Below are 25,397 nucleotides of genomic sequence, written 5' to 3'. Positions count from 1 at the left end.
GGTATCCAGGACTCGTGTTTATGGTCAGAAAAGAGGAAGAATTATTAGAAATAATTTTGGAGGGTATTTGAAGTGCAAGATGAAATCTGATAAAAGGCGAATGTTATATAGTAAGAAAGAAAAGGTGGTTTAGATTTAGTGAATCCTGTAGTTTGTTTTAGCTTTATTACATCTACTTTGCATTATGAAAATATGAAATATGGTAATGATAGTTTGTTAGGGAAATATTATGTATGAAGTGTGGTGAATTCCTGTGGTTTGTGGAAAGTGGAAAAAGTTAATGAGGAATAAGTGAAGGAGACTTGGGGGATTCTTACATGACATTGATGATAAAAATTGCAGTTGATAGATAATAATAATAAACAGAACGAATGGTGTGAAGCTGTTATGAAAAGTTATTATGACATCTCATTCCTTGGGTGCAGACCCATAACTGACTCATCAAGCCCCCAGTTCCTAAGTACTGCACCATTCCCTTAGCTCTTCCAGTGAAAAGCAAAAAAAAAAAAAAAAAAGACTTTGGACGACTGTAGGAAACTGACCAACCCATCAGCTTCTTTACAGTCAAACCCCCCCCCCCCCAGCTCTTCTAATGAAGAACAACACAAAAATAAAAAAAAAGACTTTGGATGACTGTAGAAAGCTGACATAAATCAAATTCCTGCAGCAGTCTGTCCACACTCCCTCAGCTCTTTGGCTATAGTGCAAAAAAAAAAAAGTTTGTACTGGCATTTTGGTACTTAAAAAAAATCAAGCTGGCTGCTGCATGAGCTCTTGATTGCTGCTTCTAGCACTTCATAACTGAGACTATTGCCCCCTTTCACCACTCTAGCTACGCTACTGCTTGGGAAGGTGTTAAAGGGTGCAGATTTAGAATGAGGAAGTACAAAATGTTACGGGTCAGTAATTAAAAGATATGGTGAATGCACAAAGCTGAAATTATTAATATGACATGATATTATACAGGGAGTGGAAATTTGTAGATCAAAAATTGATGAACTAAATAACATTATTCTGCATGTATATTGCTTTTGTGGAAGACATGATGTAATGAATTATTATAGGATATTGCAGGTGTTAAAAAGATGGATTAAATATTGGTTGTAGAGTAAAGGGTGGTAGCTTAAATGTGCTTAATGCATATTTATGTAATAGTGTATATATGTTTGTTTAGGATGTGTAAATGTACACAATTTGCATATATTATGTTTATGGAAAGACCTCCTGTTCTTTTTGAGAAGTATTATATGATCTTTTACATAACCCCTAACTCAGGAGGATTGAACCTTGGTTCAGTGTTCCCTCAGAAGGATAAGACACTTAGGAATGCAGAATCACACTATGCTGCACTGCAGTGTAAGTACTGGAAAAATGAATATAGTTACCTGGTGTGGGAATAAAACCCACAGCTTTTTGATCTTCCACTGTGAAATGTGAGTGTGCTACCTGTTAAGTTACCATCTAACAGATTTAGAGTGACACTGGTAAACCACACGTGTACACACCCACTAAAGGAATGGCAGGAAGGAGGGCTCTGCTGAATGGATTGTACCTCATTAGTCATCACTTCTAGTAGGTCCCAGTAACCCTTTTTCATTACTGTATCATAGGAGTTAGTGCCGCTGGCACAAATATTGTGACTGCAGTGATGGATTGAGCATAGTCTAAACATTATTAAAGTGTTCAGAGTCTGCGGCTACAGCCTTAGAATTAGATGCATCACATGTTCACTGAAGGTAATGAACTGAGCCAATGAAACTTTGAAAAGCCGACAAACATAGAAACATCATTGTCTGTTTTGCTGTCCTAGTGTACATCGGCTATAAGGACATCCTGAAAGTTTAAAAGCATTTTTACAACACACTATGTCCAATACAAGCAGCTAGCAATATAGTACAGCAGGTTAAATCAACAACACATTAAAGTGTCTTGTGGGCAGGGGGTTGATTCATGTAGCCTATTTTTAGATACTGCCTGAGGCTGATCAGTTAACCGTATCATAGTTTCTGCAGCACCAGCAAAAAGAAGTCCATGTGTCTGGTGAGTCTGACTTTTTTTAAAAGAAACCAAGAAAAAAAATATGCCATCTATGAGTGCTGAAGTGTTTTTGGGGGGGGGGGGGGGATTAGAAAACATTAAAAGCTACAATACCCTCAATACAAAATATTACACTAATCCTTAAATAAAAAATATGTTGGTATTTAGTCTAGTTTATTTCTATTTCTCATGTAACCATTAACAGATCTTCCAGAACTATTTGATGCCATATGATGTGTTCTTTGTGCTTAGTTTGTTCTTTACTGTGCAATAATTCTTGTAGGTAGAGAAGTTGGCTCGAACATTATTTCTGTGGAAGATTGATGTACACAATCAGAAAGAAAAAGTCTATGAAATGAGAAGATGGAATGAGGCCCTGGTCACCAACATGCTACCTGAACATGTAGCCCGACACTTCCTCGGTTCAAAAAAACGTGACGAGGTGAGAAAATGCAAATCTCTTCTATTGTAACTTATAAAAGAACCATCCTGCTCACACACACACACACACACACACACACACACACACACACACACACACACACTCACATTATGATTTTTGTACATCTTGCATTCATTGATACTTTTGTCATACATGGGAGCACTGCAAGTTTTAAGTGCCTCTTCAGTGCCAGAGACATCATATAAGTCTTGCCTTTAACATGTTTAGTAATTTGCGCCATATGTCATGCTTCTAGTTACTGCATAGCATTGCCAGATCAGGTGTCCCAATTCTTTGGCTTTTCTGGATTTCATTGTTATACTTAACAGTGGTGGCACCATGGCACATCAGTTACTGTTGTTACCTTATAGTTATAGAGTTTGAGACTTGATCCTGAACTCCAGTTATTTTATATGTAGGGCCAGATTCAATAGAGCCTACACTAAATGTACACAATATGTATTCAATAAAATTCTTATCAATTTTTTTGTGCAGTAGGAGGAAAAAAATGTCCTTTATGTCTGTGTTGTCTGTTCACTCAGAATAGTGTACACTCAGTGTAGGCTATATTGAGTCTGGCCCATAAAGTTTCCATGTTCTGTTTTTTTTTGTATGTATTTCTTCCATGTGCTTTGGTTTCCTCCCAGAAATATATCGCTTAGGTTGTTAATTGGATCCAAATTGTTCTTGAATATAACCTTGTGTCCTTGTGGTCCAAATCATGTCTAAAAAGAATTGTGGAAAGATCAGACTGCTTGTATAATTAACAAATGAAAAAAATATATATAAGAACAGATAACTGAATGATTTCTTAACCATAGTTATTGATTCATGACTTACTTATCAGTCAATGAAACATTAGATACTCTGCCTTTCCCCACCATGCTGAAGGCTTAGTGATATAAATGACTGACCATCACTATATTTGAATTATCTTGCATATTTTGATCCTGTCCCCAACCTACACTATCAGTACCTTAACTGGTGCACCATGATTTGCTAGGTGATAATGCATATCTTAATGGCTGAATCAGTTTGTTATTGATTTGACAGTGTTACCTTAGAAAATGCAGTTACTGTAGTGATGCAGCAATATAACAGTGCAGTGTGTCATTTTAAAGAAGTGTTCTTTGTAACCCTCTCCATGAACTGTGCTGTTAGGATATGTGTATTTCAAGAGTTCGTATTTACAAGTCTGAATCTGCATTTTCTGGCTTTATATATTTTTCCTGGAAGTGCAAGCTGATCTGTAAACATACTGCCATTGGCCATAATAAAGGATTTTCACATTTAGCTTTATTCTGTTTCCATTTTCGGAGCTTACAGCTTTGGATATATCATGTGTTGGTGATAATGAGTCAGAGCCCATGAAAGAAAGAACACAGAAAAAACACAAAGCTAAAGTTGTTACAATTGTAAGATGTCTTGCCCCCTCTGAACCTCAGATCCAAAGCTGGAAGTAACATCAGAAGTTATTTTCTTTCAAATACTACTGAAGGATCAGAGAAAAATAAGTCAGTTTTATTAAGTGCTGTAGAAGCACAAACATAGACTTCATAGAGGAATTTGTTTCATTCATAAAAATTGTGTGCACATTCCCCCCAGCTCAGTGGCAATGTTAAGATGCACAGACATGTCCACAGTCACAAGCAAAATATTCCTTTCTCTGGAGTTATTGTTTTACATCTGAACTTCAGTTAAGAGATTTCCTCTAGTTCTTGGTTTCATATTCAGTGGCAGACTCATAATCTTTTCTACTGTAATAACGAAGCCGGACATTCTGAACTGTACTGATTAACATGCTGTGGAAGTATAAATCAAAATGAGAGTTTGGAACATCACAGTATTATATTTATTAATCAAATATCCACAGCATGTTAGATTTATTAATCAAATATCCACGGCTGTGGGTACCCTCTGTCATGTAATTTGCTAAGAATACTAGATGTGACTGGTCTTACATATTATATTATATTATGAATAGGGTAATGGGAAAGAATTGTGAGGAGTCATTTTGGCCAAGTTTCAGATGGGAAAGGGGATTGTTACGTCTGAAGAAGAGTGATCTAACTCTACACTATGGGAATCCATAACTCCAGAGAAAGGAATATTTTGCTTGTGACTGTGGACATGTCTGTGCATCTGAACACTGAGCTGGGGAATGTTTGTGGTGGCATTTTTACTAGATGACAGCATTCTCAACAAAACTGTGATGGAAAGCGAGGTTGAGGCAACTGTAGCAGGTCTTACTGCTTAATGAGAAAACAGCTAGTATCAGGAGACCACCTGCATATCTCAATGATTTCGATGATTTTTCTAGCAAGACCCAAGTACTGAAAATGTTAAGCATAGTTCAGCTATTAAGGGAGGGGAATGTGTGTGTATGAAAGTAGAATGCGGATGGCCGTTTTAAGCAGCATTATTTCCATACTCCCAGACTATGCTATTAAGAGACTACATATAGAATAGATTAGCGAGTGTGAGAAACTATTTCTTTTTTTTTTTCTTTTTTTCTTTTATTTTTTTTTTGAAGAATGCAAGCTGTGATGCATTCCTGCAGCTTTTAGGTGGAATAAATAAACTTTTTCAACATTTACCTTGGTGGCATCTCCAGCTTTTGGAGATATCACAGTTTCATTATTAAATCTTTGTGTAGTTAGTGATTAATACTTTATCATAGGAGCTTTTTGTTAGCTATCTTATACTTTTCGCTATTAGATTATTTTGCTTTATCTTATTTTTGTATTATCTGGATTTACTCTAATCCTGTCATGGCCACAAAAATGAAATGAACTTACTTGGCTACTGACCTATCCAAATGGTTTTGAAAATAAATTTTGATGACCTGGAGCAAAACCCTTTAAACCTCCCATGTAGATAGTTTTGCTTCCTACTAACCATAATTAAATGTTATTATCTCTGAGTCTTCACTACTTAAAGGTAGTAGCTGCCACCCCCTAACCTCCACTTCAGGCAACTTATCTCAGAAATGCAGCTTACAACAGCAGCCCTTGAATAATAATGCATTTCTTAGATTATTTTATGTACTCCATAATCACTTATATGCTATGTGATTTGTTTGTCTCATATCCCAAGTCATGACAAAAAGGACTGTGTTGGTTCAGCACAATTAACAAATATCACATAAACACATAAATAAAGTAATTATGATAATTACCATAATGTTATTGTTCCTGGCGATATGTGATGATTTCCTGCATTTCGTAGTGGTCCATACAATATAGACTTCAGTGGTTAGTGCACCATTTAGCATTTTCTGCCATGATAATAATTCAGCAGAATCATACTTCTTAATGGTCTGAAGAGCCAGTGTAAGAATGGCAGGGACTTCCATCTTTACAGTCCCACTTTTACAAAATTAGCTGTCCTAAAAACTTAAAGCTAGATAGGTAAAGATACTGTGCAAAAGTCAAAATACCATCATTTGTAGGGACCATGACACAGCAATTACATTTCTGCCCGTGGACTTGGATCACTAAAACAGTTTGTGGTGGAGATAGGATGCAGGCGATGGAAACATCTCTTGACTGATGTCCTGTCAGATATTTTACATGACCAGTGTTAGCTGGAGCTCTGTTGTAAGTACATAAAAGAACATGAGGAAAGTATGGAGATGGGCAGATGATATCATCTCACTTTTGCTTCAAGGAAGTATTTATTATGGCATATGGGCACTTGTTGTGATGGCGGTATACAGAAGTCAATTTCACTGAATTTGATTTAGTCTAATATCACCCTGAGTGAAAAGCCTGTTTTTCAGATGAGTTAATATTGCATATGCACAAGTCATTGAATTTAGGGACAGAATTGGGGTCTTTTTTTAGGCTGAACTTAATTTTGGAGCTGTGGTAGAGTTAGAGAATGTAGAGATGTTGTGTCTTATGTAGACAGTGTGAGGGCTGTGGCTTTCATCCTTGATGGGAATTGTGTTTGTGTATCTGTTTTTCTATATTTTCAATTAGTTTTAATACATTTATTTATTTTTTAATGAGTGACTCCCATCAGGCATGAATGCCTCTTTTGATCTGAAAAGTTACTGAGGAGATGGAGGACCTACCTGGCATATGTGAAGTTTGTTTGAGACACTTCTGTAGCTGGCTGCAAGTAGTGTACTACATTAGGGGACAGTACTGCAGGAGGCTATCCCTGCAATTCAGAAACATGGCAGTCACAATCTTGAGAGGCTGGTTGCTGTTTATCATTTTGGCATAAAGTGGTCCCAGGCTCATTAATAATTAACATAGTGAAACTGCTATTTGAGCACATCAACTAATTAAAAAAAACATGGTCAGAGCAAGGCTTGAGGTGAGAACATGTATTCCCCACTTGCTGCCAAGGAATGCAACAACAGTTTCTTAGGAACTTGGTACATGTACTTTGTCCGATGTGGCTCAAAGTATTCATGCACATATTGTACTGGCAAGACAGGAGAAGGAGCTAGCAGCCTTAAAGAGCTCAGCACAGTGTATTCATGTATTTTTTACCAGATTAAGGAGTGTAAATGGGAATATAGGACAGTTATGATAAATGGGAAAAATGAAGCAAGCAGAGGAACACACATAAGGGGAACTTCAAAGGAATGAACAAGATGGGGAAGGTAGGGTAATATTTTTTAGGGACAGGTGCCTGTTTTATTTGCATCAAGAAGGCGAAGTGGAGAAGGAAGTAAGAAATGATGAAGCAATGGTACAATGGTTAGGATAAGTAACAGGAGCACATGAACAAACATGGAAGAGAAACACTACTGACAGGGAGGTGCTGACACTGAGAAAAGCTAAGCACAGTGGATTAGCAGACATCAGGCAAACAGAGGGAAGACAATAGTGATGGGAAGGATTGGACAACAAACAGGGAAGGGCAACAATACAAAAGGGAGGGGAACACTGGGATGGGGCATAGAGAGGGTATGATCTCCAGTATCACCCACCATGCCAGTGTTAGACCCATTGTTAGTCTATATCAAACCTTGGGTGCCCTCATCACTGGATTCTGGCTCTGATGGTGTGGTCAGTGGCTGGCAGGTACATGGCTCTGCAAGCCGCAAGTGGAGTCTTTACAGGTGGTTGATGTGAGGGCTGGGCCACCATTGAGCATGACAGCACCCCTGACCAGTGAAACCTCACCAGGGGCAGAGCTAGAGGGCCTATCCACCTGCCTACAGTTGACTATAGAGTGGTGGTCCTGGCATCCTGGAATGTTGAAGGGGCAGATGTTGTTGATTGCAGCTGAGCAACAAGTACTGCTGTGAATATTACTGTACAAAAAAGAAAAATAGATGGAGAGAAACAACAAAACAAAAGAAAACAACCCAAAGTAAATTTAATAAACAGAAAGGGTAGTGATTTGCAAACATGACAATTAAATACAGTGCTGCAGTTCTGAAAGAATGTTAACTCAAGTACAACATAAGTACTCCCTTGAAGAACATTACTGACAAATGCAGACATATGTAACCTGAGATATGCATCCTCTATAAACTAAATAAGTTGTATGTGCAGCTGTATTAAATGCAGAGACTGTGACTGCCCAGTGAAGGTGTGTGCTATAACGAGGGTAACACAGAGTAATGTGCCTTTGATGGAAGTACGTAGGCATGTTTTCTCCTATGCACTGTATAAGTTATCCTGTCTGTTGTATGCAGCTACCACAAAGCCAGGACAGGACATCACTTTATGTCACCTCCCCAGAAAGGCCCTATTCTGCTAAACCTGTTACAAATTTGCAATTCTGGTGGTAGTGTGAACACCTGCTGAAGAGATGTCATTATCTTTTGCAACTTGAATAGAACATGTTGGAGGAACAGGTTTGTATCACAGAGGATACCTTTTCTGTGGAACAGTGTTCCACTCCACATAAAGTGAGTTACTTCTCTTGATCTATTCAGATTATTTTGCTGGTCTCCAGGCAGCAGGTGAAGGAAGTTTCTTTTCACCTAAGAGCACCATTGGGGCACCCTGCATGCACTGGTGTCATCTGAAGCCATTCAATATGTCTCACATCAGAAAGTAATGGCTGGCATCTCACAGTCACACCCATTTACTATGGTCATGCAATATAGAGCAATTCAGTAGTGTAGAGCAATTCAATAGTGTGGCCAATTGCAGGACTGAAAATGAATTATGCTATTTTGAACTTGTAAAATAGAGGATAAAAAGGTGTGATCTCTGGCAACCACAGTTCAGCCATATTGCATGTTGGGTTTACTGTCAAAATGTCATCAACGTTTCCTCGAGTAATTACTTACTTGAAAAAATGTAAAATGACAACATCGAACAGTCACAGTTATGACACATTCAAAATGTCAACAATTCAAATTCAACATTGTTGACATTTATGCAACTTACTTTGACATCCAGCGATGTTCTACACACATCTTGCAGGGGGAAAAGCCCCCTGCACCCCCCACACCCCCTGCTAATTATATATTACAACTCTGAGATCGCACTACAGTGAGCAAAAGGGTAAATTTCCCGATCCCTACTGTAGTGCAATCTCCAACCAAAATGTCAATCTCACAACAGTGAATGCACACTATCACATTATTTGTAATGATAGCGTTGAAAACTGCCTTTCAGTAATCAGAGTTCTCATAACAGCCTTCAATATTTTGATTGTAAACCTGAATGTTGTGCAACTGTTACTATGATAGTGTTCTCTTGCAACCTCATGCCTAACACAATTGAACTGGGAATTGCAGGGAACCATCTGCTGATATTACCACATCCACTCATGTGCAGTATGCCAAGTAGGTGCTCAGGTGTGTATGCATGACCAGTATAGAATTCTTTGCAAAAGTCTGCATGTTTGCACACTGCACAAAATAAGTAACTAACATTTATGTGCTGTGCACTCATTTGCATAATCAAGCTCGAATCAGGGACATATAAACCCTGAAGGCTGCAGAGGACCTCATCACAGTACGGAAGAAGATGCAGAGCTGCATTTTGGCAGTAAGTGTCAGCTGTTGAAGGCAATCAACTCTGAGGAAAGCTGAAATACTACTTGCTGAAGATATTTGCAGCATTTACCTTATTACTAGACTAGATGTAAATTAATGTTTCTGTGTAGAAGTACTTTCTGTGGGGAATATGCAGTGACGTACAGTTAATTTATACACAAGTGCTAGGAAGGTTAATGGGAGGCACACTCAAAGCAGTTGTGACATGCAGCTGTTAGAGGAGGTAGGCTAGGGCTAGCATTGTCTTACGATATAATGTGGCACACCTGTACCTGTGCATACATTTTTTGATACACACACACACACACACACACACACACACACACACACACACACACACACACACACATGCATATGTATAACAATAACTTGGTATTGTCACACTCACATTATATCACAACAGCTGCACCTCACATGGCAATGTGTTTATGGGTAGCTGTGTTTGTTGAAGTTGACTACACTGGGTATTACCTTATGATGTTCCTGTAGAAGGGCAAGTACCAGCCATGGGACTCTCACTTCCTAGCTCAGTAGTTTCATACTAACTGTTTTCTGACCAGAGTTTCAGCTATCAGACAACTTCCATTTTAACAGAGTGCTTATGTTTTCACTGACTGCTTCCTGCATACTTTAGTGTTGGTTTCTAGGGAGTGGATGTATGTTTCCTTGCACTTACGAATGCTGTCTAGTAATACAGCATTTTTGCAAATTGTTCCCCATGAACACTAGTGCTCCTTTAACAAGTTACTTTAACATTGACTGAATGTTTTATGTCAGGCCATCCTTTTTTAACAGTACGGGTTCCTAATGAGGATTCTGAGGGATTTAAATTCATTCGGTTTCGCCAGTTGCATCCTGGGCATGCTGTTTTAATTTAAGAACACTTGCAAAATTTAACATTTATGTCACAGCATTACGTACAAAAACTAAAGAGCAACCTGTACCTTCCTACAAGAACATCAGTACTAATGGTGGGGATGCAACAACTCTGCTTTACCATTTTCCTTACCTTAACTGCTGTCAGCCTATTGTCTCATAAATTGAGTTTTGCAGCCAAAAAAGGTGTAAAAGTAATCCATAAGAAATAACAGCTTGAACACTGTGCTTCCTAAGTGATGCCACAGTACTATTCAATTATACTTCAGTATAAAACATGACTCAACTGCTGTAAAGATGCATTCTAAATAAATAAATGCAATAAATAGTACTGAATCGCTGTCTTTCCAAGTGTTCAGAATGAGTCAAATGTAGTCATATTTTTCACCACTCATAACTTGCTGTTTTTATATATATATATATATATATATATATATATATATATATATATATATATAAAATACATATATGTGTGTGTGTGTGTGAGTGCATGCATATATTTATTTTTTTGAAGAAAATCAAAACTCCAGCTATTGCCAAGGTGATTGCCAACCCTCTCCATGGCTAGAAAAAAATATTACACAGATACATGATGTCAGTTGATTGGAAATGTTCTTGATATCAAACATCTCCATAGCTTACAATGGGACAGACAAATGCAGCAGTTAAGTTTACAAGGGAACAGAGTCTGCAGGAACTTGTTTTAAAAATGTTAAACTGGATTTTTTTTCCATATTTTAAGCCAGTTTTGATATGAGATTCTTTAGCTGCACAATTAAAACTTCAAGATGCTGCAGAATGCGGATTGTGTTTCACAGAGGTTATGGCAGATCAACCAGATGAAGGTATTGATTAAATGTTAAAAAAGTCATTTTTTAAGCAAGAAACATCTTTATTAAATTATCATATATGACATAGGCAGTCATACATTTATATAAATGAAAAAAACTATATTGACACCATTTTAGTTGCAAACATTATATATGACAAACCATAAATATATAATTTTAGTTACAAACATTATACATCACTTATAGACTATTCAGACATTGTCAGTCAAATATTACATAGCTCATTCATATCCTGTCTTCTTTTAAACCTCATTCCTCCTATGCATGTTTTTTCCCACAATTCCCATTTTGTATGTAATTTGCTCCTACCCTTTTCTAAAGATCTCAGTTCCAGTTTTTTTATCTTTGTTACTATATTCACTACTAGTACAGTTGGTTTAGACGTTGATTTCCATTTTCTAGTAATTGCTTTTTTGGCAGCCACCATAATTAGACCCAGCAAGGCCTTCCTGTGTGTAGGCAGTTCTGATTCTGTACCATAGCTCAAAAAATGATTTCCTTAGTTACACCAATTTGCACATCCAGTATCTCTGACAGAGTAGTCTTTAGGCAATCTTTAAAGTCTGCCAACTCATTACATTCACAGAAAATATGTTCCCAATTGCATCTTTCTTCTCTATCACACCTCTAACATTTGCTGTCTACCTAAAAAAATTCTTTAGACTTTACTTGGGGTATAAAAATTACCTATGTAAACACTTCCAAGCAAATATCTTAAATCTTCTAGACTATGTTGCATATTTGAGAGATATACATATATTCCCCCATTGTTTCTTTGTGAATTGTTTATCCAATCTTTTCTAACTTCCTTTGATTAATTCTTATAGTTATCATTCAATGCCTATTTTGTATGCTCTACTAACTATTCCTTTTTTAACAGCTTCTGTTCTAGATGCTACTAAAATCTCTACCACTGCTTGTCTTTCACATAGGATCCACTATTTATTTCTTTTTGCCTATACTCTGATATCAGTCCTTGAGAGGGAAAGCAATCTCTAGTCTGCAGTCTAAATAAATTCTTGGCCTCTTCTCATGCTGTTAGTTTTCCCCTCTCTAATTATTTGCTCCTAATACCTTGGTTCTTTTGCTAGTTGTCTCCAATAAATTCTTGCTCCCTCATGCTTATTGTCTGTATCCCTAATTGCAGTAATTCCTATCGGCAGACTCTCCTTTCTCCATCCCCATGTTGGCTTAGTTCTCAGAATAATTTCTGCTACTGGGGCCGTGGCCAAGATAGCAAGTGGTTAGCAGCACAGGAAATTTTCTCTGCTTCTCTTATACATTTTTGACAAGACTAAATTCAGTTTCATTAAAAACATTCAAAAAAGCTGAATTATTGTGTCAGAAACTTCTTGAGAAATTCTGGTGGAACAAATAATATATTTATCAAATATTCTGTCAAAACTTCAAGATAAAATATCTACCAAAGGATGATTAATCACTCTAAGGCAGTTTCACAAGAAAATTCAGTGAAGGAAGAGTTTCAGTCTGTTCTTTGTAGTATACAAGACCTATCCTTAGAACTGGATAAACTGGACTCCAAAGTTGACAAAATAAAAGAAGACAATTGAATTAATCAAGGGTAGTTAAACAGAAATTCCAAATGTCTGCTATAGAAGATTCTATCACTGACATAGGCAGTAGACTTACAGAAGGAGAATATAACATTAATTTTATTCTTCAACAAAACAACAAATTTTTGGGAAAAAAATGACTTAAAAACAGGACGGTAAGGAACAACATCTGAATTTATGGAGTCCCTGAGCAGCTAGAAGGCGATAACATGGTAAACTTTTTATCCTCTTGGATTCCTAAAATATTAAACCTTCCTGAAGCCATGTCATGTGCATAAAGAGGGCTCATAAATCTTTGTAGTGATCCCAATCAAAAAGACTTTCAAATCCAAGATCTATAATAGTCAAATTTATTTCTAGTCAAGACAATGATTTAATTTTGAAAACAGCTAGGTCTGCATCACCCATAAAGCTTGGTGATTCTCTTTATTGACTATTCCTCTCTGGTAGTTTTGAAAAGTCTGGGGGCTGGTTTGACTTCTGGGAAATGTATATTTGAAGATGGGAATGTAAAATCTCTATACTGTTTTTTTTATTTACTTAACACAAATTTTACATATAGTGCTACTGATGGTGGGGGATATAGTTAAATTGTGTGCACTGATATGTTTCCAATCTCCTTTTTCTTTCTAAAGATGTTACTAATGTTGTCTAGCTTTTCCTAGCTTGTGTACTGTTAAAAAATGTCTTTGTAGTTAAAATGTGGTTTACAGAACATGATTGTGAGCCTTCTGTACTTAAAGATTTTCTTTTCAGTATATTTCCCACTGTTATTACCTGAGAAGAGTTTGGTTAACATTTTCTGCTTGGCTTAAGCTTCTATGGGTCTTTGCATCACCGCACATCCATCCTGAACAGTTCATGAGAGAGTGCGAAAGGGTTCCATGACCTTTAACCCCTCAGAAACAGGAAGCAAACGGAATACAGGAAACTGAAAGCTAAAACAGACTTTTTAAATGACCTTGCTTTTGAAATGACATTTTTCTTGTGTTAAAGAGAAACTGTAAGTAGTCCAATTTAATGTAATAGTAGTTTTATTAGAATTCTGAACAGCTCATTTTAGTTGGAACTCTTGGAACTTGCTCTTGGAACATTTGCTTAAAAAACTGAAGAAGGGAACAATTTGCATGATGCACAAAGGGTACATATTCAATGTGGGACACATAAAGGAGTTTTCATTAAAGTCTCAAACACAGTACAAAAGTGTATACATAATAGTTTAGTGACAATTAATGTTAAATGTTTATAATATTATTATTGAGTGTCCTATTCCCTCTGCAGCTGGTGTACTAAATACCATAAATGTAATCCTGAAGTTTCTTATGAATATTATACATAGATGAAAGCATTTGTTATACATAGATGAAAGCATTTATCCATATTATGTGATGTTGTAGTACCACTTTATTAGCCAGGATACTCAGGTATGTGTCTTGTACAAGGAAATAATGGAAATAACATAATTTGAATCACATACAGTTTCATTAAGATATGTCACATTTCTGCGAAAATATAGACATCAGCAATGTGCTTTATATTCCAGCTCTGTTAGATAATGATCATGAATGTAAATAGTCAAAATTTATGTGTGCTGTTTTTCACAAACTTCTAGACTGTGTGACAGATTGTTTGCAACCAGTTATGAGGATTTTGTAGTGAATGTGGTGAGATTGTAGGTAAATGTTTATATAAGCAAAATGTTAATATAGGTACTGGTTTATAACCCTAAAAAGTACAATAAGTACAAGCAAACTGTTTGTTATATAATGTTGTGCATATAGGACACGAGTATTATTCTAGTTCAATTACAGGCACATGTACCCTAAAATGACATTATTTACTCTTAACACGGAGTTTCTTAATTCATATCAATATTTCAAGTATTAAGAATAGTATGAGTATTTCTTTAAAATAATAGTTGATACATAAATAAATGTTAGGTGTAAATAAGTGTTAGTTATTTTAATTGAATAGTTATTCAAAGATATTTTATTTGATAGGTCTTATATTTTATAATAAGCTTTTTGTTTAGTTCTTTTGTTTGTTTATTGGTTATATAACCCCTGCTTAAAGAGTGTAAAATATTTATTTAGTAAATTTCAGTTTATATACATAGAATTAGTAGCATCAGTGTGATTAGTAGTAACATGGTGCTACTAAGTGGCTTGTATGAACTTTTGATCAAGCCTGGAATTCTTTATTCCATGTTAGAGGTAATTTTTTTTTTTTATTTTGAATTTTTATTGTGTTTGTGCGTAACAAGTTGTTCATATGGTAGCATAATGCTTAATGCACTGAATCATTTCATAGTACTTTCTAAATCTTATGTTCCAATAGATGCCAGCAATAAGTGCCTTTCATTAAATATTAATGGGTTAAATAATCCATTAAAGAGAAGCAGTTTAAATACGTATTTAACTCTGCATAATAGGGAACAGGAAACTCATTTAGTGACTGAAGATTTAAATGGTTGCTGTTAAAAGATTATTCAGTTTTAGTTGGTTCCCAGTTTGGTTCAAAAAGAAGAGGTATTCTCATTGGAAAAAAAAATAGGTCTACCTAAAATAGTAGATTCTTTTTTTTTTTTTTTTTTTTTTTGAGAATAATGGCGTGTTGGGATTGGTGGTAATACAAACTGATAAAATAATATTACACTCTTATTAATACATATTGTATTCCTGGGATTGGTACTTAAACAGTTAAGAAATATTCAGATATTATAACGCTATACTCTAAAGGAGAAATGATGACAGCTGGTGATTTTAACTGCATTTTATCGGACAAAGACACTACAAATGTTAAACAAATGAGGCTGTCTTGGGTAGCAAAACATTTAAATCATTATATTAATACAGTGAATATTAGCGATATATCAGATTTAAAACTAGCTTGTTCTTTAAAATATTCTCACTATTCTTTTAGATTTGGGACTCAAACCAATATTTATAAAGTTTTGGTATCCAATACATTATACTCCAAAGTAGAAGATGTATTGAAAGCTACATGTCCCTTATCTGATCATAATGCTATTACATTTAACTTAACTTTAAGTTCAAATCGTTTAATTTTTAGCCAAAGACTCTCAGCATACATAACTAAAATAAAATGTATTAATTAATTGTTTTTAAAAGAGATAAATCAATTTATGCAATTCAATAATAATGGTGAGGTCACTGATGTCATACTGTGGGACACGTTAAAAGTTTACTTATATGGTAAAGTTAAGAACTGGCATTTATATAAAAGAAAGGAATTGGGATAAAGACCTAAATGCTCTCCAAGCTGAAATTGATAAAATTAAGCCTTAAACCCAATGATAAAGCTTTAAATTTACAGATGAAAAATCTAAATCAGAAATATCTAGAAATTTTACACCATAGGATTTAAAATTAAATAACAGTCGTATTCAGTAAATCTAAGAGCCTCCATAGAATAGCTATTAGATCAAAAACATGCACAAAATAAATTATATTAAGGAGATTGTGCATAAAAAAGAAATAAAATCCATTAAAATGACTGATATTGAAGATGTATTAAAATGTTTTAGCAGATATTATGAATAAATTAATAAAACAAAATCAAACCTGAGTAACAGCAACTTGATAGATAGTTTTTTAAAGAAAACATGCATAATAAACTAACCAAAAACAGAAAAACAAGATTGATAAGTCTTTCTCCTTTAACGAATTAAAAGAACAAATTAAAAATTTTAAAACCAAACCAAAGTACCAGGAATGGATGGGATAATTCCTGAGTTGAGTACCTCTAATATCCCTCCCTTCTTGGAGATATTCTCTTATTGCACTCATTTTTAAATCAAATAAAGACCCTGCTCTGTGTTCTTCTTATTGACCTATTATCACTCTTAAATGTAGACTACAAGATTTTCATGTCTATATTAGCAAAAAGATTAAATCAAATACTCATTGGTTGGCTAAGTGAAAATCAAACTGGATTTATAATCAGTAGGAAAGTCAAGATAATATAATAAGACTCTTTTCTTTTCTTGATATGGCAAACAAAAATAAAAAAAGAATTATCGATAAAAAGCTTAGATATAAGTAAAGCAATTGACTCTGTGAAGTCACCATACTTGATCACAGTACTTAATGAATATATTTTTTTTATTGATTTCATGAAATTAATTTAAAAAATTTGTGATAATGCAATATCTTTTGTCATCACGTGTCTACATTGGTGAGAAAATCATTTTATGTTGCGCAACCTATAAACAAAGGTATGGCATCTAAGTTCAAAGAAGTCATTGTTCCACTGTACAGTCATCAGACCTTTCATTGAGTACAGTACACCTTTGGTATGTACCTAACCAGGCATATCCAGCAACTGGAAACATCCACAGAGGTTCCTCACTAAAAGAATACAGGGCATAAGTAATATGTCCTGTGCAGACCACCTCAGGGCCCTATCCCTGTATTATGTCTCCTACAGGTGTTTGAGGGGAGATCTATGCCTGGCATACAGGGTATTGTCAGACCCCACTCTGGTGGATCTCCTGCATATCCACAAAAAAAAACAGTGCCGGAATTACCCGTTCTAAAGACTTAAACCTTGCCTGTGATATAAATAGGATCAGCTGGAGAGACAGGTATGTATCACAGTGACTACCCCTTCTATGGAACAGGCTCTCCCTAATCCAATTCAATTACAACTTAGACAATTGAATGGGAAACCGGAAATTCATCCCTGGTTTGGCACATATGTGTCTGAAGCAAACAGGTAACCTGTAAATGGTTCATCTCCCAGGCCCATGCTTACACTTGTCAAAGATATCAGAACTCATCAGAGATTTGGGATGCATGGCTAGGCTTAAAAAGGCCCTTGCAGTCGTTAGCCTAGTAAACACCTATGAACCTATAAAATAGGCTCCTTTATGTCTAGCCCCTTTGATATCTTAAAAGGTGCCAAACAGGGATGCCCCTTATCCTCTTTGTTATTTACAGTTGTTATAGAGCCGTTTGTTAATTATATAAGAGCTAATATAAATATTAAAGGTTTTTAAATAAATGAAGAATTTTCTTCTAAAATTCAACGTTGTACTGATGCCAATCTGCTCACTAGTGGTAATATTGAACTCTCGTTGGATCATATAGTCAGTTCTGTGGATTGTTTTGAAAAGATTTCAGGTCTGAAATTTAATCACAATAAAAAAGTAAAACAAAAACCTTACTTATAAGTAAAGAGATAACCACCAAGTTAAATTCTTACAAAAACTATAGCTTTGACAATTCACAGTTAAAATACGTGGGAATTACTTTTGAGACCAATAAGAAAGAATCGATTTTGGTAAACTTCCATAATCTAATTGACACAATAATTAAATTAATAGATAATTGGAATAAACTATTTTTCACATTTGAGGATAGAATTATGTTGATCAAAATGATAATTTTACCAAAAAATCTTATTCCTTAGTCAGTCATTAATTCTAGCCTTTCTAAAAAAGTAAAAAAAAAGAAAACTCTATTCTACTAAAGTTTTATAGTATCCCAAAAAAGCAAGACTCTCCTTAGACTGGCGCACCAAAAGTTGGGAGGAGGGAAGTATATTGGATTCCCTAATATACACTTATATACTAAGTATATAATTATTAAAGTAATACTCATGTGGCTTGACTCCTTGTATGTTTCTTTTTGGAAATCAGTACATGGACTTTTGCATAATATAATACATAAGAATAAATCTGTAATAGAATCTTATACAAATTTGGAGATCAAGTACCTTTTGGGGGGTTTTAAAAGACTATATATTAAATGAAAGACATAAATTTACTCTCTTCTCCTTCATAAGTCAAGTTCTAATAATTTGTAAGAGATTTATGAATTTTAATTATCTACTTAAAGAACTTCTAATATTATTTCCTATAACTTTCAAAAATGGATGCTTCGTATTCTTTAATGCAAGGAAAAAGTTTGATTTAAAGAACAATAATTTAATTTATTGGCATCAATTTCTGAATAAGAGTAAAGAGCACTCAGCTAATTATCTGATAGCTAGATACAGTCTAGAAAATAGTAGTAGGCTGGATATACAAATATGTAAAGAATGTATTCAAGACAAAATTAAAATATCTTCAGACACTCAAACTAAATCTATTCTATAAATTCTAGACTTCTTTCCTAATATAAATAATAATCCATCTAAAGGTAAGTCAATACCTATTGATCATATATAAGATTATTAGAATTTAATTTGTTTCCCCTGAATTATCATTTTGGAATTACTCAATCCCAGATGTTATTCCAGTATTGTAAATAGCTCTTCTGTGGTCTGTCCTAGCTGTCACTAGGAACGTTATAACTAAAAACTGAAAATGCAAAACTATTCTCTATTTTACTAGGGAATTTATTGGTCTAGCTAAATCGGTTTATAAAAATGAATTATCAACTATAAAAGTGAAAACTAGAAATGTAACAACAATACGCATCCTGGCTGAAACTTTAATGATCTATTAGAAAAGTACTAATGGTTTTGTGTATTTAATATTCTTGTCATGGACTTTTGCATATAGTTTTGTTTTACCTTATTACAAATTGCTGAAATATTGTTGGATTATGTAAAATCAAATAAACTTAAAAAAAGAATACTTTCTGGTACTTTGTGAATGTAATGTTCTGTATGGTTATTGTTATTCATTTATTCTCCTTAAAAGATTTGCATCCAAAATCTTAGTCTCTCCTTATTTCTTGAGCTTCCCCATTTCATCATCATCCCTTTCCTCTTTGAGCTATTGGTTTTTGCTTGTGCTGTGTATAGCAACCTTAACTGTGTAGTTCTGAAATACCCCTGTAAATCGGGTAGTTCCAAACCACCTTTTTCTATTGAAAGAATCAGCTTATCTCACTTGACTCTTGCCGTCTTCCCCTCCCAGGTAAAATCCTTCAGTTCTTTATTAATTGCTATCCACAAATTCTCCTCTGGTTGATAAAAGTATGCCTGAGGTATGCATACCTGAGCTGTGTATAAAATAAGAGACTAAAATAATTTTAACTGCTTATGTCTTAACTATCCATATCCATATAACAGAGATTCCAATTTCTCAGTTTTTGTATTTTATTTTGTTTAGTCTCTTCACACATATCCTAGGTACCACACCAGAATCCATTTCAAGCCATACAAGTACTTCATTTTATCGTGTCCCCATAAATATGGATATTGCTGAACCCTTTGTATGTGGGTACATAATTTATAGCTATTGCCTTTGTTTTAGCTTCATTAATTTTGTATCCTGAAAAGATGTGAAACTGCCTTAAAATGTTCGACAACACTGAAATGGTCCTTTCAATTTTTTTAAGATATAAAATATATCATCTACAAATAGAACCAACTTTTCTTGACTACCATACCAGTTATATCCTTGAATTTCTGAATCCCTTGTTTTCTTTGTCAATGGTTCTAAATATAATTCAGATAACAAAGGGGAAAATGACACCCTTACCTGGTCTCTCTGCTCAAACAAAAATTATCAGAGAGGAACCCATCCACTTTAATTTTCACGTCTAATCCCTCATATGTCCTCCTAATTAGCCTTATAATTTTATCAGGGGAATGCAAATGCTTCCATTGCCTTGCTCATAAACTCCCAGCTTACTCTGTCAAATGCTTTCTCTGTATCAAGACCCACCAACAACAGTGGTATTTTCTTACATTCTGCTTCCCTCTGGATCATCATTTTTCTGTTAATGTCGAATTTCTGCCTCCCCTCCACAAAACCACATTGATCCATATCTATCAATTTTGAAATCACCTTTGCCATTCTTTTAGCCATTACAGAAAACACTTTATAATCATGATTTACTATTGAAATGGACCTATATAAAGCTAGAGCTAATGGATCTTTACTCTCTTTAGGTATTACAGCTACTACTGCTTTCTTCCAGGATGTTGGTACTTGTCCCCCCTCTTAAAATACTGTTAAAAAACCTTCGAGATCTTTATCACTTTTTCCTTCCTAGCTTCCAAACTTCCACAAGAATACCATCTATTCCTGTGGACTTTCCTGTGGATTTTTATACATCACTATTTTTATTTAATCTCCTCCTATCCTAACTGCTAGTAACTGAGCCTCATCTACATCTAGCCTTGGCATATTTAATTCTTTCATAAATATTCCATTTGTACCTTTTCTTGATTTCCATATTTCTTGGCTTTATATAGACTTTTATAAAATTTCTGAAATCTTGCTGTTAGTTCTACAGGATCTCTTGTTATAGGCTCCCTAAGCTTGGTGACAGCCTTTTATACTTTCTCTTGCCTGAGTCATTGTGCTAAAAGATTTTGTGCTCTGGAGTTATTACCTAAAAACAGTTGCTTAACAGTAATCTTTCTAAAGTCTTGCATATTATCGAGGTAATCCCTTATTTTCTGTTTAGCATTCTGCAGTTGTTCCTCTTCTTATTCTGTGAGAATCCCCCTATTCTGCAATACTTTAACATTTGTCAGTCCCTCTAATTTATTCATCTTATTTCTTAACCGTCTCTCTTTTATTTCCACCCTATTCTTAAACTCCTCTTTAATTTTATCCCACTGCCTAGCTATATTTTCAGAAGAAATTTCTACTTTCTCTAATAACTCCCAAATAATTTCCACTGCCCATTCTTTAAATTCCTCTCTTTTCAACAGATGGGTGGGAAAGTGCAAGTGTCTCATTTTTATTTCATTACCCTGCATCTTTATTTTAATTATTGTTGGCGCATGATCTAAAATAGTTATTGGATGCATATCAAAACTTTCAATTAAATGCACATGTTACTGTGAAATGTAAGTTCTGTCTAGCCTAGCCCAGTTTTTGTATCTTGGAGAATAATATATAAATTCATTCTGAACTCCTACTACTGAATTCACATTTTCTGTGCCAAATATTTTCAGAAATTTCTTCAAAAAATCTACCCTCCTTTGTTATATTTTCCCTTCTGGGCCTACCAGACACGTTTTCACTGCTGCAGATCAAAATTCAATCCCCACCTCTAAGTAATATTCCCTGCTGAAAGCTGATTATTTATCCCAGAATTTTCTTAAGCTCCATTATAGCAGTTTTGGGTGGAATATAAATACATGTCATTATTATCCTCCTCCCTTGTCATTAGCCCCTTAGTACCACAAATCTACCATTATTATCTTTTTTATCTTCTGTCACTATTGAATCTCCTCTTGCAGTTAATATAAGTACTCCTCTTTTCCTGTGTCCCAGGTATTCCACTGAATAACCATCTTGAAAACATTTCTTTATCAAATTCATATTTAGTTCTTTCCAAATGTATCTCCTGTAGCATAGCTATACATTTTTAATATAGTTCATTAGTCTTTCTTTATATATATATATATATATATATATATATATCTGTGAGACTATTTACATTTAAAGATAATATAGAAGAAAGCGCCATTATGTTAAATAATTAATATTCCCACTTTTTATAAATAACAGCTTTTTTGTTAAATGTCTAATTCCAGCTTTTGTATTACATGCATACACTAATGTTTGGAAGGTTGACCTTTTATACAGTTGTTTCTTGTCATCTCCTTTTGAGCCTGTGTCATATCTTACAAAACTTTTTGTTTACAAATACACCCCCAGTACATCCCTAAAACTATTAATGTAATACTACCAAAACTATATACATCTTCAAATATTAAAGTTTTGCCCTCCTAATAGGAGCAGTTGTCCCAAACTGACAGTCACATTGACAGACTTGAGTTAACCTGAACAGAAGGTTATCCATGCTAAGATGCATGGTACAGCCTGTGCTTCTACTAAGTGCTGTTTGGTTTTGTCCTATCTTTATTGCTCTCCCAAATTGGGAAAACACTCGAATACTTTCAGGAAACATTACCTTCTAGCCATTGAAAGAAGTAATCTGTTTTTATTGCTGCTTATCAGATTGTCTCCATGGAGACATGAGAACCAGATACAGAGTTGTTTCTACAAACGTTTATGTATTTGCTAGGGGAAAGTTTATTATATTCAGTGTTCTTTTTCTATTTATTTGCTTTTTCTTAAAGTTTGCTACTAAATGAAATCAAGGGTCTTAATCCAGTCATTGCCCTATGCAAGAAGAAGCACATACATTTTTCTTGCATCATGCGCTTTTGACCAGACATTTCTTTTTTTTTTTTTTTTTTACATTGCATTGCCTACATTTCTTAAAGGTAAACAAAGAGAAAGAGAGAAGAAGAAATAAAAAAAAAAAATAGGGGCACCTATTTACTTTATTATCCCCATTTACACTTGAAAATAATAGAGAAAACTTTACTTTAGCATGCAGATTTTATCATGCATTATAAAAATATGACTGTTAAGAACATAAATTTGCTTTACTTACAGTTAACTCTCTCCATCCTCTTCCCCTCTCTTAAGTGTTCTTCCACAGGGCACAGGAAAATAACTTTTTTGGGTGGCATAAGCCAGGGAACCTTGTTGCTAGGCTTACTTAGGCCCTTGGGCTGATAGCCTAGTACCTACCTATGAACCTATAAACATTAATGACATGAAAGAGGGCATATGCTTTAGAGTCCAATACAAGTTTAACACAGACAAAAAGTCTAATATTTCCAGGTTTCTTGTTCTGTCATGTTTCACAAATATAATTAATGCTTTGCAATCTCACATGTATTTGTCAATTTCCGAGTTCCTGGTTTTATTTCTGTTTATATCCATCTCCCAAATCCAGTATTTGCTTTATTTCCAACATACTTTTGGTTCTTCTAGTCAACTCTTGTGCTTTTTACTGTCTCTCAAGCTTTTCCATTAAAGCATTGGAAAATATTTCAGTGGCACAGTCTCTCTGTGTTCTTTATTACCAGAAGATCAAGAAGCAGAATCTCCTTTGTTTCACTGTTCACTTTTTGTGGACAGACTTTGGTATTTCCTCCTTAGCATTTTCTGCATCAAAAAATGATTTTGTCCCTCCAGGAAAGAATATTCTAAAGATAGCTGAGTGCAGCAGTTTAAATCTCATGCCTGCTTCTCAACATTCTCTGATTAGTGGAATAAATTTACTCCCCTTCTGCCTGGTATACAGTGAGTAATCATTTTCCACAAATGCTCTACTGTCTCCCACTTTTAGTATTTTGTTCTTCGGCCACAGTGTTGTCAGAATCAATTGTTTCTACTGGTGGGATTGCATTTTTACTGTTAAAGGGTTAGGTTGCTTTCTCATGGCCAGGTTTAGAGCATACACAAGATGTGCCCTTTCAGTTAACAACTCCTGTTGTGGAATAGCAGTCCAGTTGCTTATTTGTGCTTTCATAAAATCAATACAGTCTGTTCCTTCCAGCTTCTCTGGTACAGCAGAAAATCTGAAGTTTTCCATATGTGCTCTGTTCTCTAATTCTTCTGTAGCAGTCCCATATTTAGCCAGCATTTTCTTCATTTCATCCTCTGATTTTTTTTTTAGTTTTATCACCTCATCTGAATATTTGTTTAAAGCTTCTTCCATTTTTTCCAGCCTTTGTTATACGAGTTGATATACTTCACCAGTATTTTATTTATTTTAATCAGCTCTGAGTACATTTTACTTATTTTTTCCTCTAGGTTACTGGAAGTCATGTCTTGCATCAAAGCTGGAGCTTACACTGTATTTTGCTTAACAGCTGCAGAGTTCTTCCCAGTCAGTGTTTTTCTCCTTGCCTTTTGTGATAGATTTTCTTTCAGGTTCTCTAAATTTCTATTTTGCTGACATCCAGGCAGTGCACTTACTGGACAGTTAATGAAATTTACCCAAAACTGCAAGTTTACTGGCTGTCTCTTCTGAGTTTCTGTTTTCACACTGGAAGAGCTGAAATTAAGCTGCTACTCAATGTGCAGCCATCTTGGAAGTCGAAAATTTTCATTTTTCATTAAAAATTCAAATGGTGGGGGGTATTTTTGTTATCAAATTACAGATTCACAATCATAGGATTTAGTGAGTATGATTTTGCATTAAAAGAGAAGTAAATGAAGTATTAGAAGACCGCATATAGGGAGTTGTCAACGTACTGTGAAAAACAAATCTGTTTAGCTTGGGCTGTAGGTGCCATTCCTGAAGTGCAGAATACATGCTATAGGTGCAAATGAGACAACAATAACTAATTATTAGATGAGCAGTGTGCCCTTTCCTCCATAGTAGAAGGATCCTGTCTGTGGAGGACTTTGGTGAACACTTTGGCAACCCCCACCATATTTGGCCTTTTGTGTCAAAATTAGAGCTCCCTCCACAGTTATTTTCCCTGCCACAGCTGTTGATTTTTTGTCATGCTTTGTGCTGTACTCTTTATACAAAACTTATTTCTGCCCTGCTTTTTACTTGCCATAACTTATAATGTTTTCCACACACAGTGTAATAGCACATGTAGCTTGTCATAATTAGAGTTTGTCTTATATTTGTTGGTCTGGCCATGCATCATTCATTTTACATTGATTAAAATCACTGAAAAAAAATGGTAAGCTCAGCTGTTTTTGGTGCTCATGTTACTTGCTGTGCTTGTTGCTCTGTATGGTAGATGATCCCTGAGAAATGCATGATCCTAATCTGGTTCATGTGCTTATGCTGCCAGCTGTGGTCCATGTTATTTGTAGTTGATGATCCCTAAGACATATATGGTCCTACCCTAATTCCTGGAACCACGTTACCTGCTATCCT

General features: G+C 35.0%; 1 protein-coding gene across 1 annotated transcript in view; it reads left to right on the top strand.

The window, feature by feature from the left end:
• Nucleotides 1-25,397, top strand: part of ADCY3 (adenylate cyclase 3) — a 2,166,879-nt gene that overhangs the window by 1,907,072 nt on the left and 234,410 nt on the right. The window contains exon 15 of the mRNA XM_044062394.1: nucleotides 2,321-2,479. Within this exon, the coding sequence (XP_043918329.1) occupies nucleotides 2,321-2,479 (159 nt within the window). The remainder of the gene's footprint in view (nucleotides 1-2,320; nucleotides 2,480-25,397) is intronic.

This window comes from Protopterus annectens, chromosome 2.part1 (assembly GCF_019279795.1).
Source record: "Protopterus annectens isolate FY-2018-M chromosome 2.part1, PAN1.0, whole genome shotgun sequence".
Classification (NCBI taxonomy): Eukaryota; Metazoa; Chordata; order Ceratodontiformes; family Protopteridae; genus Protopterus; species Protopterus annectens.
This window is presented reverse-complemented; position numbering and strand designations above follow the sequence as displayed.